Here is a 17223-nt window from a genome sequence, read left to right on the forward strand (position 1 = left end):
GACAACTGACAGAATGGGCAAAGATATTTGCAAATGACATATCAGATAAAGGGCTAGTACCCAAAATCTATACAGAACTTATCAAACTTAACACCCAAAGAACAAATGATCCAATCAAGAAATGGGCAGAAGACATGAACAGACATTTTTCCAAAGAAGACATCCAAATGGCCAACAGACACATGAAAAAGTGCTCAACATCGCTCGGCATCAGGGAAATCCCAATCAAAACCTCAATGAGATACCACCTCACGCCAGTCAGAATGGCTTAAATTAACAAGTCAGGAAATGACAGATGTTGGCGGGGATGCAGAGAAAGGCGAACCCTCCTACGCTGTTGGTGGGAATGCAAGCTGGTGCAGCCACTCTGGAAAACAGTATGGAGGTTCCTCAAAAAGTTGAAAATAGAGCTACCCTATGACCCAGCAATTGCACCACTGGGTATTTACCCTAAAGATACAAATGTAGGGATCTGAAGGGGTACGTGCACCCTGATGTTTATAGCAGCAATGTCCATAAGAGCCAAACTATGGAAAGAGCCAAGATGTCCATCTACAGATGAATGGATAAAGAAGATATGGTGTATATATACAATGGAATATCATGCAGCCATCAAAAAAACTGAAATCTTGCCATTTGCAATGATGTGGATGGAACTAGAGGGTATTATGCTAAGCGAAATAAGTCAATCAGAGAAAGACATGTATCATATGATCTCACTGATATGAGGAATTCTTAATCTCAGGAAACAAACTGAGGGTTGCTGGAGTGGTGGGGTGTGGGAGGGATGGGGTGGCTGGGTGATAGACATTGGGGAGGGTATGTGCTATGGTGAGCGCTGTGAATTGTGTAAGACTGTTGAATCACAGACCTGTACCTCTGAAACAAATAATACATATGTTAAAAAAAAAGAAGATAGTAGGAAGGGAGGAATGAAGGGGGGAAATCGGTGGGGGAAACGAACCATGAGAGACTATGGTCTCTGAGAAACAATGAGGGTTCTGGAGGGGAGGGGGGTGGGGGTATGGGTTAGCCTGGTGATGGGTATTAAAAGGGCACGTACTGAATGGAGCACTGGGTGTTATACACAAACAATGAATCATGGAACACTACATCAAAAACTAATGATGTAATGTATGGTGATTAATATAACATAATAAAATTAAATTAAAAAAAAAACTACCATATAATCCAGCAATTCCACTTCTCAGAATAGCTGCACCCACATGATCATGGCAGTGTTATTTAAAATAGCCAAGATATGGAAACAACTTAGGTGTACATCAACAGATCAATGAATAAAGAAATTCGTATGTGTGTGTGTATACAAAATAGACTACTGTATACCATAAAAGAGAAGGAAGGCCTGCCAATTGTGACAACATGGAATGACCTTGAAGACAAGATGCTAAGTGAAGTCAGTCAGACAAATAGCATATGATCTGGAACCTAAAACAACAACTCAGAGGACAGGACATCCAACTGGTGGTTACCATAGGTAGGGAGAATTGGAGGAAGGTGGTCAAAAGGTACAAACTTCGAGTTGTAAGACAAGTACCAGGAATTTAATGTACAGCATGAGGACCATAGTCAACACTGCTGTATGGAACATATCAAAGTTGTTAGTAGTAAATCCTAAGAGTTCTCATCGCAAAGGAAAGATGGATGTTAATTACACTTCAGTAATCATTTGACAGCGTATGTAAGTCAAATTGTGCTGTGCACTGGACATTCCATGGTGCTACATCTCACTCCTAGGTCCATAAAACTGGGAAACGGTAAAGAAATTGTTAATAAGAGTAGTACCCATTCATATTTTAAAGGGAAAAATAAGAACTCACCCAAGAAGGGATCCTGTCTCACCTTGAGCCAATCCAGGACCCTGTAGATCTCGACTAAGTAATAACCAGCCACTGCTTTCCCCCCCGCTAGCTCTGCAAGAAATCCCGTCTGATGTGTTAAGCCCTCTTCTCTGTCTCAGGGCGGGCATTAACCCTGAGTACCCGTGCACGTCTGATTCAAACTGGACTGTTTCCCCCCTCAGGAGCATTCATCCCTCGGTGCAACGAGGAGGGCTATTACAAAGCCACGCAATGCCACGGCAGCACCGGGCAGTGCTGGTGTGTGGATAAATACGGCAACGAGCTGGCCGGCTCCAGGAAACAGGGCGCCGTGAGCTGCGGTGAGTAGGGCCCTCTGTGTCAGCCCCACAGTGACCTCTGTTGACTGGCAGGTGTTGACCGTATAAAGATCTGGGCAGAAGAATCTCGAGACGTATCTGTGGTCTACAGTGAACAAGTTTACAGTGGAGACGCATTCACCCTGAAATCACGTGAGATTAGGCCTAGCTAGCTTTATGAGTGGCAGGAACTCCCCATGACCGGGGGACTAGATCACATTTTTTGACAAAGAATGACTTCGATAAGCCTCCCAAGGTTCCACCCAAGAAGGCAGAAGCATCTCCACACCTCCGGGGTTCACTAAGCTTGCAGCCTGTGCCATGTTGACGAACCCCATCCAGGCAGAGATGCTCCAATATTCAGAGAGTGAATTGCATGCTTTCTCCCTCCACTTAAGTCACATGAAAAGGAACCACTCCAATGGTCCAGAGGTATAAGCAGCAACTAACCTCCCATCTTTTCTTTCTTCTTCTTCTTTCAGAAGAGGAGCAGGAGACTTCAGGGGATTTTGGGAGTGGCGGCTCTGTGGTCCTGCTGGATGACCTAGAGGACGAGCGGGAGCTGGGACCAAAGGACACACTGGGGAAGCTGAGGGTGCACACCCGGGCAGTGACAGAGGATGATGAGGATGAGGACGACGACAAAGAGGACGAGGTGGGCTACATATGGTAGTCCCCACAAGGAAGAGGACACGAGGTTTGCACAGAATTGCAAGTCACTTCCTACTCCTGCATTTGTATCTAAGACTCCACAGCACCAAGGCCTCTTCTCCATTGTTGCTCTCTGTACCTGACCCCAGGTTTGGAAGACCACTCCTTGTCCCCAGAGCATTCTGGTCTTGCATACAGTTGTGTGGGAAGAAGGGTGTTGTGTTTTGTTTTTTTAGACAGGGGAGCGGCTGGCTCAATTAAAGCCTCCTTCCCTCCCGTGAGATTTTTGCAATGAGCATGTGATGTATGTGGGATTCTGACTGTGCAGGGAGCCCCCACCTTGTAAACGTCCAAGATGCTTTTCGATTACCCACACCAGTGGTCATTCCAGCATGGTTCCCGGCCTTACGGTGTCTAAGTGCTTTTCTTGTGTCCTGTAGATGTCGTGGAAAACACACCACACTGTACTTTCTTCTGCCCTATCCCCACCACCCCTCGTGTTAATAATTAAAAATTAGTTTTTCATATCACTATCTGGCTTCCTACAAACAACAGCCTTAATTCAGTCAAGAGTTCCTTCGGGGAATTGATTTTCTTTATTAACAAGGGTGTCTGGATGCTTCTCTGGACATGCGTAAAGATGTCTGTGTGTACAGAGTAGACTGTGTGTACAAGACCACACACACACCACTCAGAAAAAGCGCTTCAGGATCTTCTAGAAACTCATTTGAAAAACAGTTATAAATTTGTCAGCTGTCCAGACCTGGATCAGAATTTCTGGAATAAGAAATCAGTATCAGAAGGCCTTTCTTTGCACTAAGAGTTTTAGCACTTGTAGCCTGCAGGCTGAGGAGGTTCCTTTCCCTATGCATTAGGAGAGTCACCGGAAGCCCTTTGATTTGGCTAAGGCTCTGTCCGCCTAAATCACTTTCCTTGCAGAAGCCATGAGACTCCCACATGGGCAACTTCACAAGCCATCTTTTTCATTTCAGCTCAAAGCGTCCCCCCCACCCCCGCCCCCAGGGCTGCAGCAATCCTGTCTGCCACAGGTTCTTACTTTCCCTGCCGACGCAAGGGCTTTTCCCAAGGCATGGATACACGTCCCCTGCTCCCTGAGATGACAATACCACAGTGTTCCTTTGCAGAAGAAAATTCAGGATTCTTAATCCCATGTTTTGCTTTGCCCCATTTCTATCCACAAATCATAGTGAGGGTACACAAGCTGTACGGATTTTATACCACTCATCATTTATTTAAAAAAATCCCAAAGGGAGGCTAAAAAGAACTTCATCATAGCGCCTAGAAGCTAGGTTGGATTTCTAAGAGCTACTCCTGAAGCAAGCCCTCCACCAGTGTTGTTTCTTTTCCCTAAGTAAGCTCATGATTACAGTCTGTCTCTGAATTTGGTAGGGTCAGCCTCTCTATTGTTTTAAGGACTTCTGTCCCTATCAAGCTGGCTCAGATATAAGCACCAAAGAGTAGTCTTCAAAGTGGCCCCATTTAGTTCAGTACTTCAGACCCTTAAGCTCCTGTCCTACCTGGTTTCCAATTACCTGTGACCCTCATCAGCCCCCCAGCAAGGCTCTGTGGCCCACATTGGTTTATCTTCCTTTCCTCCTGAGCTCCAGCCCGTCCATAAGACAACCACATAAACTCAGGCAAAAAAATATACTCAGCCAAACCATGGTCATAGCGGCAGCTGACCAACACCTACCTTCTCAAATTGACCATATCTTTGTATTTTACCAAGCTGCCTTCAAACCAGCATTTTGCAATCCTAGCATTGGCCACGGTGGCATCATTCCTAGACTTAGTCTCGGATGGGAAATGAACATACGTGATACAGTCAACTTCTTTGGCCTGATAGACACGGGTACCACCAGGACCGTAGGTAGAGAGAGAACAGAGGCGAGCTCTGTATTGGGATGTCAACTCCATCACCTCTCTTTCAATTGTTTTTCCTCACTTGAACAAAACACTGAGATGGTAATTTAGAAAACAGGTGCTTAATTGCAGCTAAATTATAATAGAGTATATAAAAGAATCAAGACATATTAAAAATTTTCAGTTTAGACCATCAAAGAAAACCATCGTTACTGTCTCCTCTGAGCTTGGAAAAATGCACAAGAGAACAAATTAAAAGCGACAAATTGATTTCACTTAGAAAAACTTCCAGGAACAGAGAACCGCTGATTCTAATTTGCCTAATTATCTTATGACAAGTATCAAATTAAGATGACACTTAAAGATTCTTAGCATTAACTTAATGGTGGAGAAGAGTGGGCTCAGCAGTCAGTTCCCAGTAAGGTAACAAGATGCTCATTTTCAAAGATATTCCAGGAAGATGTTTTGAATCATTAAAATAGTAAATAAAAAGCCCTCCTAAGACTGGGACCCCAAATCAATGGAGCAACATTAACACCACTTTTCATGCCTCACTTTGGCATGACAGCATTAGATTTTTAAAGGGCTTTACAACTTTTCACAAGTACTAAAGATTCGATTTTCTAGTTACCTTATCTTTAGAAGTAGAATTTGTGATTTCCTCTTTTTGGGCAGGAGTCCTTTTGTTAGCAACTAAGTATACATAAAAATATTGATTAAACAAAAATAGTACCATGATAATCCATCCCCATTTTTGAGACAGGTATTGAACTGAATCCTCACTCACTCATTTCTGGAAACTCTCTAGTAAAAGCATTTATTCTTATTCCACACATGGTTCTTTTGTTTAATACTGTTTCCTCAGCATCCACCTTAAATCCCAAATTTTCTTCCACCATGGTTAGTTGTCTGCCATATTAACGTCTTTTTGTTTCCACAGATATTCTAGGCATGGGAATACCTTACTACTCAATCTGAGATTTTATTATCAGTTTCCCCTTCTTTATGCCCATTTCCCCACGCCCAGCAGTGAATGACTATGTGTCTGTCCAGGTCTGCCCCTCTACTTTTCCCAGAATGCCACACTTTTTTTTTTTCCCCCACCTTGACCACATTGTACAGTAACATCTAAGAGCCCTTTCTACAGTGGGTGGTTTTGGTCTTTTTATACCTTTTTCTCAAAGTCACTGTTTGTCCCTGTTCAATGTGTAGCATTGTAATGAGAGCCCACCAAACCCTGAGTGTCATTTTGTTGTCCCTATTGTAGATGAAATAGTGATGTAGAAAAATCTAGTAAATTCTGAATGCTTTTCCATGTAGACTTCTCTGGAATGTGAACACGACTCTTTGGTTAATAGTAAATGCTTAACTGTAGTCCTGAGTAGGTGCATTTCTGTCTGTCTCAATAAATTTTGATTTGTCTGCAACACCCGAGTGTCGGTATTTTCTTAGCCTGCATGTCATCTCACCAAGCCATGTCCACACTCAATCTCTGGAGAACAAACAGCATGGGCAGACAGAGGGGACTGCCAGTACGGACCCCTCCTTCAAGGCTCCTGTACATGGCAAAGGAGGTAGACCAGCTGGTGGTCCACCCTGTCTTGGCCCCTCTCTCAACACACCCTGTGCCCACGCAGTCTAGAACCACATCACCTAACCTTTGTGTTAGCTGCTTTCACCTCTTTGAGGCTTCCACTTTGTTACTTCGTTTTTACCTATCAGATTTCTGTGTTGTCATCCTGTTGACAACCTTAAGCTTTTCCAGTTCTTCCTATTCTTTCCCTCCCATTAGTTATTCTCCAATTCTCCTATAAAAAAAAAAGAAAGAAAGAAATTCTCCTTTACAGGGGATTCTGAATTTTCCAGAGGCTTGTCAAACATCAGAAAGCCCCCAAATTGGAAAAGGAATGATTTCCTTTCCAGCTTCAGCCACATTCAGGCCAGTGTGCCTATGACTTAATTATACCCTGACTGAGTCATTTCACCAGAAGCTGAGGCAGTCACTTTCTTATGAATAATTCTGTTCCTTTACCCCATGGAATAGATTTTAGAGACAATTTGTAGATTGACAGTTCAGGGAAAGGTGCTTCACAAGTCCACGAAATAACTAATGTCAGGAGAACAATGACCAATATGAAGCCTCCAGGGTAGTTACAGGATCCATTAAAGAAAAGTTGGCATTTGTGGATACTCTCCAAATTCATCTCAAATCAGCACTGTTGTGCAGGTCAACTATCACACTTTTCCTCCAGCTATGACTTCACAGATGCCACGGGGGTTCGTTTAAAGGTCCAGGACCAAACGAAGGCGAACCTGAAGCCAGGGTTCCAGCTTTGGTAATACAGTGTAAGCAAAAAGGTCACTGCACCTTCTCACAATGCTCACTCATTTGTAAGATGTGCTTGGGCAAACTGATTCAAGGAAAGAGGAAGATTTTAAAATGTATTCACTCTGCAAGCCTTTATAGATTTATTAGCAGATTTATAGATGAGTATGTGTTGGATTGATGAATGCCACTATGAACAGGCACCACACTGAGTTCTAGGAATATGAATGTGAATAAAACGTGGTTGCTGCTCTGTAAAGTTACCTCCTTGATAACTTCTCTGGCCCACTTCTCTTTGACTTTACCTGCTTTCTCTGGACAGTATTATGTATGCCACTGGTTTCAACCATCTCCTCTTCTCTGAGAAGCCCCCAATCTATAGTCTGAGTGTACATTTTGACTCCCACTCCATTCTGAGGCATCACCTGCTATTTACATAATTCTACCTGAATTTCCCACTACCAACTCAATTTCAAACCTTAAAAAATGAAAATGATAAAACGAAACCCACCGTGAATATGCCTACGGCAGCACGAGTCAGCATGGCTGTTCTAACAAACATGAGCCATAAAGGAAAGGGTTGATAATTTTTTCCATCAAAATTAATAACATAAACAAACTGAAAAGATAAACAAGACACCAAAGAAGATATTGGTGACATAAAACGGATGAAGGATTAGGATATAAAATTTTTTAAGCTCCTAAATCCCTAAGAGAAAGCCCAACAGACTAATGGGGAAAAGATAAAAATAAACAATTCACAGAAGACAAATTGCAAGGAAACCAAGCCTAACCTCACTGATGATCAGACAAACACAAATTAAGACAAGGATCTATCATTTTTCACTCCAAAAAATCATGTCAAGTGTTGATGAGAATGTGGCATAAAGAACACTTGCACACCGTACAGTCAGAACACCCACATGGAGGGCAGTTTGGCAACAGCTATCAAAATAAGAATATATACTGTAGGACCCAGTAATTCCACTTCTCAGTAACTACTAGAGGGGGGAAAATCGCATAATTTACAAAGAACATGGAAATGTGTATCCATTGCAACATCATTGATAGGACAGGCAAACTGGGACAAAACTAAACATCCATCAATGGGCACACTTGGTGACTCTCTTCTGGAATACTATGCAACAGTCAACAAGAATGATGTAATTCATATGCACTGAGTTAGCAAAACTTATACACTATCAGTTGTGTGAAGAAAAAAATTGGGGGTATGTAAAATACAGAGTATGTTCGATAACTAAAAAGCAATATTGTAAGTATGGAGGAGTACAGTACAAAGCCTGAAAGAACACACACTAAGCTGGTAATGGGGGTGACTCCTAAGAGCAGTATTGGGATTTTGTTCAGCCCCATCTTCATGTTTCACAATTTTTTTTTTAAATAACAGAACCAATATACTATAATGTCTTCTGTGATTTAGAAGTTTAATAATTTAAAAATAATTCATTAGCTTCCTCTTCACAATTCCTCCCTCTACATACCTTGACTTCAGGAACAGCATCAACATCTCTGACCTTCTCTCCCAACCTGTATTATGTCACTAGATTCTGTCTGTTCATCTTTCTAAATATCTTTTCATCTTTCTGTCACCACCGCTGTCATGATTCTGACCACCATCATCTTTCTCAATTGTACTAGGACTTTAACTAGTGATTCTGCTTTATCCTTACCCAACTCCAATCCATCTGGCATGTTGCTGCTGCCATAGTTTATTCTAAAGGAAATTCTAAACTTTATTCTAAAGTTTATTCTAAAGTAGTTTATCATGCCACTGCCCTACTTATTTTTTAAGGTTTCCCCTCACTTCTAAGACCTAATATGAACTACTTGACTTGGCAAACAAGCTCCTTTGTAATCGACTCTTTTCTATTTCTTTGTCCCTTGCATTCCTCACTTCTCAAATTCTAATTATTTTTCTAAGCATTTCCACCCTTCTCAAGTTTCAGTCTGTTTTCTTGATAGTTCCTTTACCTGGAATGCCTAGGGGACAGCTGTATTATTACTCCTCTGGGAACCTTTCTCAGTTGCTCCCAGCAGAACCAGATATTCCTCTTTTCTTCTAGCACTCTGTGTATCCCCAACATAGTGCCTTGTGTCATATCGAATTCTCTCATCAAGTATGAACTCTTTAAAATCAAGAGATGGAACCCTCCTACACTGTTGGTGGGCATGACGTCTGGTGCAGCCACTCTGGAAAACAGTATGGAGGTTCCTCAAAAGTTGAAAATAGAGCTACCTACGACCCAGCAATTGCACTACTAGGTATTTATCCAAAGGATATAAAAATGGTGACTTTAAGGGGTACATGCAGCCCAATGTTTAAAGCAGCAATGTCCACAATAGCCAGAATATGTAGAGGCCAGATGTCCATCGACAGATGAATGGACAAAGATGATGTGTATACATATATGCAGTGGAATATTACTCAGCCATAAAAAAGAATGAAATCTTGCCATTTGCAAAGACATGGATGGAACTAGAGGGCATTATGCTAAGTGAAATAAGTCAAAGAAAGATAAATACCACATGATTTCCCTCATATGTGGAATTTAAGAAACAAAACAAACATGATCCTAGGAGAAGGGAAGGAAAAATTTAAAAAGATAAAAACAGGGAGGCAAACTAGAAGAGACTTAACTATCAGGAACAAACTGAGGGTTGCTGGAGGGGTGGTGGGTGGGGGGGATAGGGTCATTGGGTGATGGGCATTAAGGAGCACACTTGATGTAATGAGCACTGGGTGTTATATGCAAACGATGAATCACTAAATTCTACCCCTGAAACTAATAATAATAATTTTAAAAAGCAAGAGATGAAGCAAAATGGCAGAATAAGAAGCTCCAAGGCTTCATTCTCCCACAGAAACATTTTAAAACACCCAAAACTAAGATAAAGTAATAAGTCTCTCTAAAAATTTAAAATTCTGCAGCATCCAAGTGGAACATCCAACCAACAAAAAGCTACATTCAAAATGGTAGGATATTTCATGGTGTTTTTGCTTGCCCAAGACCACTCTCTTCCCAGTGCAGCACGGTCTTAATCTAGAGCAGGTGGCAGCCCAATTCCCGATTCCATAAAGCACAAAGAGAAGAAAAAACATTTTTTTGCAATATTCTAACCCATCTGGAGGCTGCCTAAAGGACTGGTCTCTGGGTTACCTAACTCAAATTCCAGATAGAGAGAAACAGCAAGCATTGCTCATGAAAGATGCAGGGGGATTACAGACCAGCAGATGCCTAGGACAAGAGATTATGGGTAAAGGCAGACAATAAGCCATCTAAGGCTCTGAAGAAAAGCTGAAACGAGACTCTTTGGGAAATTAAGACAGTCAAAACCAGCTATGTACATGGGAGAGGGGAGTCACACACAGGCCCCAGAAAGATGTACAGTGAGGCAAGATACATGAGAAAACCTTACATTTTCACCTTGGGCTGATCCCAAACCTCAGACATGTCCAGTTAATTAGTCAAGGACTGCACTGGCACAGAGCTAGTCTTCAAAGACTGAAGGAGATGATTGTTTTTCTTAAATGCCCTAATTAAAAAAAAAAAAAAGAAAAGCATGGGTGCCTGGGTGCCTCAGTTGTTAAGCGTCTGCCTTTGGCTCAGGTCATGATCCCAGGGTCCTGGGATCGAGCCCCGCATCAGGCTCCCCGCTCAGCGGGAAGGCTGCTTCTCCCTCTCCCACTCCCCCTGCTTGTGTTCCTGCTTTATCTCTCTTTCTGTCAAATAAATAAATAAAATCTTTTTTTTTTTTTTTAAAGCACAAGGTGCATAAGCCATCAAGGCCCATTCAAAGGAAGAAAACAAAATGGCAGAAATTGTTCCTGGAGAAGCAAAGGCAATGGACTTACAGGACAGAGGATTTAAAACAACTTCATAAATATGCTTGAATAGCTAAAAGAAAACATGAACAAAAGACTATGAAAATCAGGAAAATGACAAATGAACAAGGAGAATTGTAAAAAAGACCCAAATAGAAACTATGGAGCTGAAAAATACAGTAACTAAATACAAAAAATTCACTGTAAGAGTTTTAACAGCAGATCTGAGCAGGCAGGAAAAAATCTTTGAACTTGAAGATAAGACTTTTGAAAATATCAAGTCTGACAAACAGAAGAAAAATGAAGAAAAGCCAACAGAGCCAAAGGGATTTCTGGAACTCTGTGAAGTTGACCAATATACATAGCATGGTAATCTCAGAAGAAGAAGAGAGAAAACTGTAGAGAGACTATTTGAAGAAATAATGGCTGAAAATGTCCAAATTTGAGGAAAGCATGGATTTACATATCCAAGAAGCTCAATGAATCGGAAGTATAATAAATTTAAAAAGAGAAACACACCAAGATACATCATAATCAAATTTTTGAAAGTCAAAGCCAAAGAGAGTACCTTGAAGCAACAAGAAAAAAGGGACTCATCACATACAAGCCATCTTTAGTGAGATTATCAGCAGATTTCCCAGCAGGAACTTTGGAGGCCAGAAAGCAGTGTCCTAAAACTATTTAAAGTGGTGAAAGAAAGAAAATAAAACCTTGTCACCCAAGAATTCCTTAACAGGTAAAAATGTCCTTAAAAAAATGAGGAAGAAATTAAGATACTCTCAGATGAAAACTGAAGGGGTTCATTACCACTAGACCCATCTTACAAGAAGTGTTGAATGGAGTCCCTCAGGTTGACACGAAAGAATGCTAGACAGTAACCTAAAACAGTAAGATACAGGGTTCTCTGGCAAAGGTAAATACACGGGCAAATATTTTTTAAAAGTATTGTTGTAATTCTGGTTTGTAACACTTTTTTATTTTCTAAAAGATTTAAAAGACAAATGCATAAGAAGTCATTATAAAGCTATGATAATGGGTATGTAATATATAAAGATATAATGTGACATTAATAAATAAAAGGGAAGGATGGAAGCTCTAAGATTTTATATGCAACCGAAGTTAAGTTGCTATCAATTTAAAATAGATTTTTATTTAGGATGTTATATATAATCCCCATGGTGACTATAAAATATTTGTAGAATATTCACAAAAGGAATTGAGATGAGAATCAAGATTTTACAAAATTTTTACAAAAATAAAATCAACTAAATACAAAAGAAGGCAGTAATGGAGGAAATTAAGCATAAAAAAGCTATTTGACATGCAGAAAACAAAATTTCAAGAGTAAGTCTTTCTCTGCCAGTAATTACTTTAAGTAGTCAATGGATTAAACTCCTCAGTCAAAAGGGATAGATTATTAGCAGAATGGATAAAAAACAACAGTAATAACAAAACATGATATCTACAAAAGACTCACTGGAGATATACAGACAAAAATAGTTTGAAATTGAAAAAATGGGAAAAGATAGTCCATAAAAACAGTAACCAAAAGAGAACAATGGTGGCTACACAGATATAAGAGACAATGTGATTAGAGAGTGATGAAAGGGTTAATTCGCCAAAACATCCGATTATAAACCCACAGATACCAAAAATAACACCACCAAAATAAATGAAAAATACTGGCATACTTGAAAGGAAAAATAAGTAACTCTATAATAAATGGAGATTTCAGTAGCTTCCTTTGAATAATGGATAAAACCAGACCGTGTATCAGTTAGAGAGGACTTATACAACACTATAAGCCAACTGAACCTAAAAGACACATACAGAATACTTTACACAACAGCAGGAAAATATACATTTTCCTTACACATGCTCCAGAGTAGACCACATATGAAGATGAAAAACGAGGTGTATTGTTTTAAGACTTCAAACTGGATAAATTTTAAAAGATTCAAATCATACAAAGTATCTTTTCTGATCACATACAATGAAAATAGAAATCAGTGACAAAAAAACCAGAAAATTAAAAAATATGTGAAATTAAACAACACACTCCTAAACAATCAATGAATCAAATAAAAAATTTACAAAGGAAATTAGAAAAAATGAAAACATACCAAAATTTACAGGGTGCAATGATAGCAGGGCTAAGAGTGCAAATTATAGCTCTAAATGCTGATATTATTTACCAAAAGATCTTGAATCAACAACCTAACTTTACACCTTCAGAAACTAGAAGAACAAAGTAAACCCAAAGCTAGCAGTTGGAAGGAAATAGAAGATTAGAACAGATATAAATAAAATAAAGAATAAAAAATACAGACTATCAACAACAAAAAAAAGCTTTTCAAAAAGATTAACACAATTGACTAACAAAATTTAAATTGGCTAGGGGAAAAAAGAAGACTCAAATTACTAAAATTAGAAATGGAAGTGGGGGACATTACTACTGATTTTATAGAAATAAGAAGTATTATAAGAGAGTTGTGAACAACTGTATGCCAACAATTGAATAATTTAGATGAAATGGACAAATTCCTAGAAACACACAACCTCCCAAGACTGAATTATCAAGAAAAAGAAAATCTGAATAAACCTCTAACAAGAAAGGGTATTGAATCAGAAATCAAAAATCTCCCAAAAAAGAAAAGCTCTGAATCACACTGGTGCACTGGTGAATTTCACCAAACATTTAAGGAAAAGTTAGCATCTGTCCTTCTCAAATTCTTTCCGAAACACTGAAGAGGAGAGAACGCTTCTTAACTCAGTCTATGAGGCAAGCATAACCCTGATACCAAAGCCAGAAAAAGACACTACAAGAAAACCACAGACAAATATGCCTTACAGCTATTCATATAAAAATCCTCAAAAGAATATTAGCAAACCAAATTCAGAAACATATTAAAGATTTATAAGCCATGACTAAACCATTTATCCCTTAAATCCAAGATGTTCCACCATATAAAAATCAATCAACATAATGTACAATTAACAGAATGAAAGAAAAACAATCACATGATCATTTCAAATGATGCAGAAAAAATATCGATGAAATTTAACACTTTTTTTTAGATAAACACAGTCTATAAACTAAGAATAGAGGGAAACTACCTCAACATAATCAAGTCCACATATGAAAATCCCACAGCTAACATCACACTCAATGATGAAAGACAAAGCTTTTAGTTTATGATCATGAACAAGACAAGGATGTCCACTTTCACCACTTCTATTCAACACAGTATTGGAAGTACTAACCAGAGCAATTAGGCAAGGAAAATTAACTAAAGACAACTAAATAGGAAAGAAAGAAGTAAAATTCTGTTTGCTGATGACATGATCTTAAATGCAGAAAACCTTAGAATATCCACAGGAAGTATTTAGAATAAAATAATTCAAGGAAACTGTAGAATACAAAATCAACCCACAAAAATCAGCTGTGTTTTCATACACTAACAATGAACAATTTGAAAAGGAAATTAACAATTTTATCTACAAAAGCATCAAAAAGAATAAAATAGGAGTAAACTTATCCAAGGAACAAAGACTTGCCACTGAAAGCTACAAAACATTGCCAAAAGACATTAAAGAAGACATAAGAAAAGAGAAAAACATTCAATGTTCATGGATTGGAAGACTTAATATAGTTAATATGTGAATATTACCCAAAGTGACCTAGAGTTTCAAAACAATCCATACGAGCATCCCAAAGATGGTGGGGTTGTATTATTTTTTCAGAAACAGATAAATCTATCCCAAAATATACATGGAATCTCAGAAGACTGAATAGGCAAAACAATCTTGAAAAAGAAACAAGCTGGATTTACACTTCCTCATTTAAAAACATATTACAATGCCATGGGAATCAAAATAATGTGACACATATATAGACAAATGGAATAGAATACAAAGCCCAGAAATAAACCCTTGCATATATGTTTAAGTGATTTTTCTCTGAGGATGCCAATATTATTCAATGGGGAAAGAGAGTCTTTTAAACAAATGGTGATGGGAAAATTGGATATCCACTTGCAAAAGAATAAAGTTGGGTCTTTTCCTTATACCATATACAAATATTATCTCAAAATAGATCAAAAACCTAAATAGAAGAGCTAAACCCATAAAACTCTTAAGAGAAAACAGAAGAGGAAAGTTTCCTGGCACTGGATTTGGCAACGATTTCTTGAATATGAGACCAAAAGGCACGGACAACAAGAGAAAAAACATAAAAAGGACTTCATCAGAACTGAACATTTTGTGCACCAAGTGATATTATCAACTGAGTGAAAAGGCAACCCATGGAATGGGAAAAATATTTTCAATCATATATCTGATAAGGGATTAACATCCAAAAGATATGAAGAACACCTACAGTTTAACAACAAAATAACAAAAACCCAATTATAAAATGGGCAGAGGACTTGAACAGGCATTTTTCCAAAGAACATATACAAATGACCCATAAGCATGTGCAAATGTGCTCAACATCACAATCATTAGGGAAATGCAAGTCAAAACCACAATGACATATCACTTCAAACCATTAAGGATGGCCAATATAAATAATAATAATACATGTTGGCCAAAAGGTGAAGAAACTAGAAGGTGGGGATGTAAAATGTTGCAGCCACTGTGGAAGACGATATAGTAGTTCCCCAAAACAATGAACGACAGCATTACTACACACTCTAGCAATTTCACTCCTAGGTATACACCCCAAAAATTGCAACCAGAGATTTGAACAGATTATTGTACAACAACACTCATAGGAGCATTATTCACAAAATCCTAATGTCCACCAATGGATGAATGGATAAAGAAAATGTGAAAGCTCTGATACATGCTACAATTTGGATGGAGCTTGAAAACGTCACGCTACATGAAATAAACCAAACATAAAAGGACAGATATTATATTATTCCACTTATATGAGGTACCTAGAATAGTCAAATTCATTGACAACATTGACTAGAGGTTACCAGGGACTGGGGCAGGGGATGGGAAGTGAATGCTTAATGGATGTAGAGTTTCAGTTTTGCAGGGACGAAATTACAAATGACCCAAACCTCCTATTTCCTTGCGTGGGAGGGAAAACGGGTGGCTTCAGTTTTGGATGATGAAAAAGTTCTGGAGATGGAGGTTGGTGATGGTTGCAAACAATGTCAATATACTTAATTCCACTGAACTGTACACTTAAAAATGGTCACAGCACTAAATTTTATGTTATATATATTTTTTACTAAAAAAAATAAAGCAGGAGATGTCCTGTCCTCTCATTCTTCAGTGCCCAACACATAGTTACCACTTACTGTCTGTTAGATGAATACTGAATACAAGCAAATGGTAACGGGAACCAAAAAAGACTGATGAGTTAATTCTGCCTAGAAAGGTTTTAAATAAAAAAAAAAAATGAAAAACAGAAAAGATCTCATAGAAAGGATGACATTTGATCAATACCTTTACAAAGGTTGAATTTTTCCATCAATTCATACAGTTTGATTTTTTAACAGCTTTACTGAGGTATAATTTACTTAGCATAAAATTTATCTGTTTTAAGTGTGTCTTTCATTAAATTTATAGAGCTGTCAACCCCATCATAGCTAATTTCAGGGCATTAACATGAAACTGCATGCCCAGCCATAGTCCCTTCTCCTTTCCCATCCTGAGCCCATGCAATCACCAAACTGCTTTCTGTCTCTAGAAATCTATTTGTCTCTTCTGAACATTTCATATAAATGGAATCCTGTAATACGTGGGCTTGTATAGGACCACTGATCACCAATCCATCATGTCTTTGGGTTCTACCACTCACGGGGTTGAGAACTAGAGATTCAGATGGCAAACTGGATGCTAAATAATGATTTGCCAATTTTCTCAACCAAGGGGCTGGAGACTCTCAATAGCTGTTAACCCATGGTTTCCAAAATCAGAAGACTATCCTCTTTTCCTGACCTTCCTGTTGGTTTTACTATTCTATTCACCCTTTTCTTTCTCTATTTTTAAAAAAGACTTAGGGACCACATGATTATATAAAAGAGTGTTTTCTTCCTGCTGTTTTTCACAAATTTGAACTCTAGTCATATAAAACTAAGCTTCATTTTTAAAACCTGTAGCACTGATCACATTCTGGCAGAAGAAACAATGAAATTAATTAAAATCTAAGACAGTTCTTATGGAAATTTCTGGTCAGTTCTTACAATAGAGATCTGAGGAATACTGTTTCTGTGGCTTGTGGATCCGGGGCTCTCGGCAGGTTTTCCTTAGCTCCTGGCCATCTGTGCTTGTTTTCAAAACTCAACTTAATAGGATATCAACCTAAGTCTCCTCAGCGGT

The 17223-nt window shown here is 38.8% G+C and overlaps 1 protein-coding gene across 1 annotated transcript in view; it reads left to right on the forward strand.

Annotated features, from left to right (window-relative positions):
• Positions 1-6141, forward strand: part of SPOCK1 (SPARC (osteonectin), cwcv and kazal like domains proteoglycan 1) — a 557700-nt gene extending 551559 nt beyond the window's left edge. The window contains exons 10-11 of the mRNA XM_078067479.1: positions 2045-2182; positions 2662-6141. Of these exons, the coding sequence (XP_077923605.1) occupies positions 2045-2182; positions 2662-2852 (329 nt within the window). The 3' untranslated portion in view covers positions 2853-6141. The remainder of the gene's footprint in view (positions 1-2044; positions 2183-2661) is intronic.
• The last annotated feature ends 11082 nt before the right edge of the window (positions 6142-17223 follow it).

This window comes from Halichoerus grypus, chromosome 2 (assembly GCF_964656455.1).
Source record: "Halichoerus grypus chromosome 2, mHalGry1.hap1.1, whole genome shotgun sequence".
Classification (NCBI taxonomy): domain Eukaryota; kingdom Metazoa; phylum Chordata; class Mammalia; order Carnivora; family Phocidae; genus Halichoerus; species Halichoerus grypus.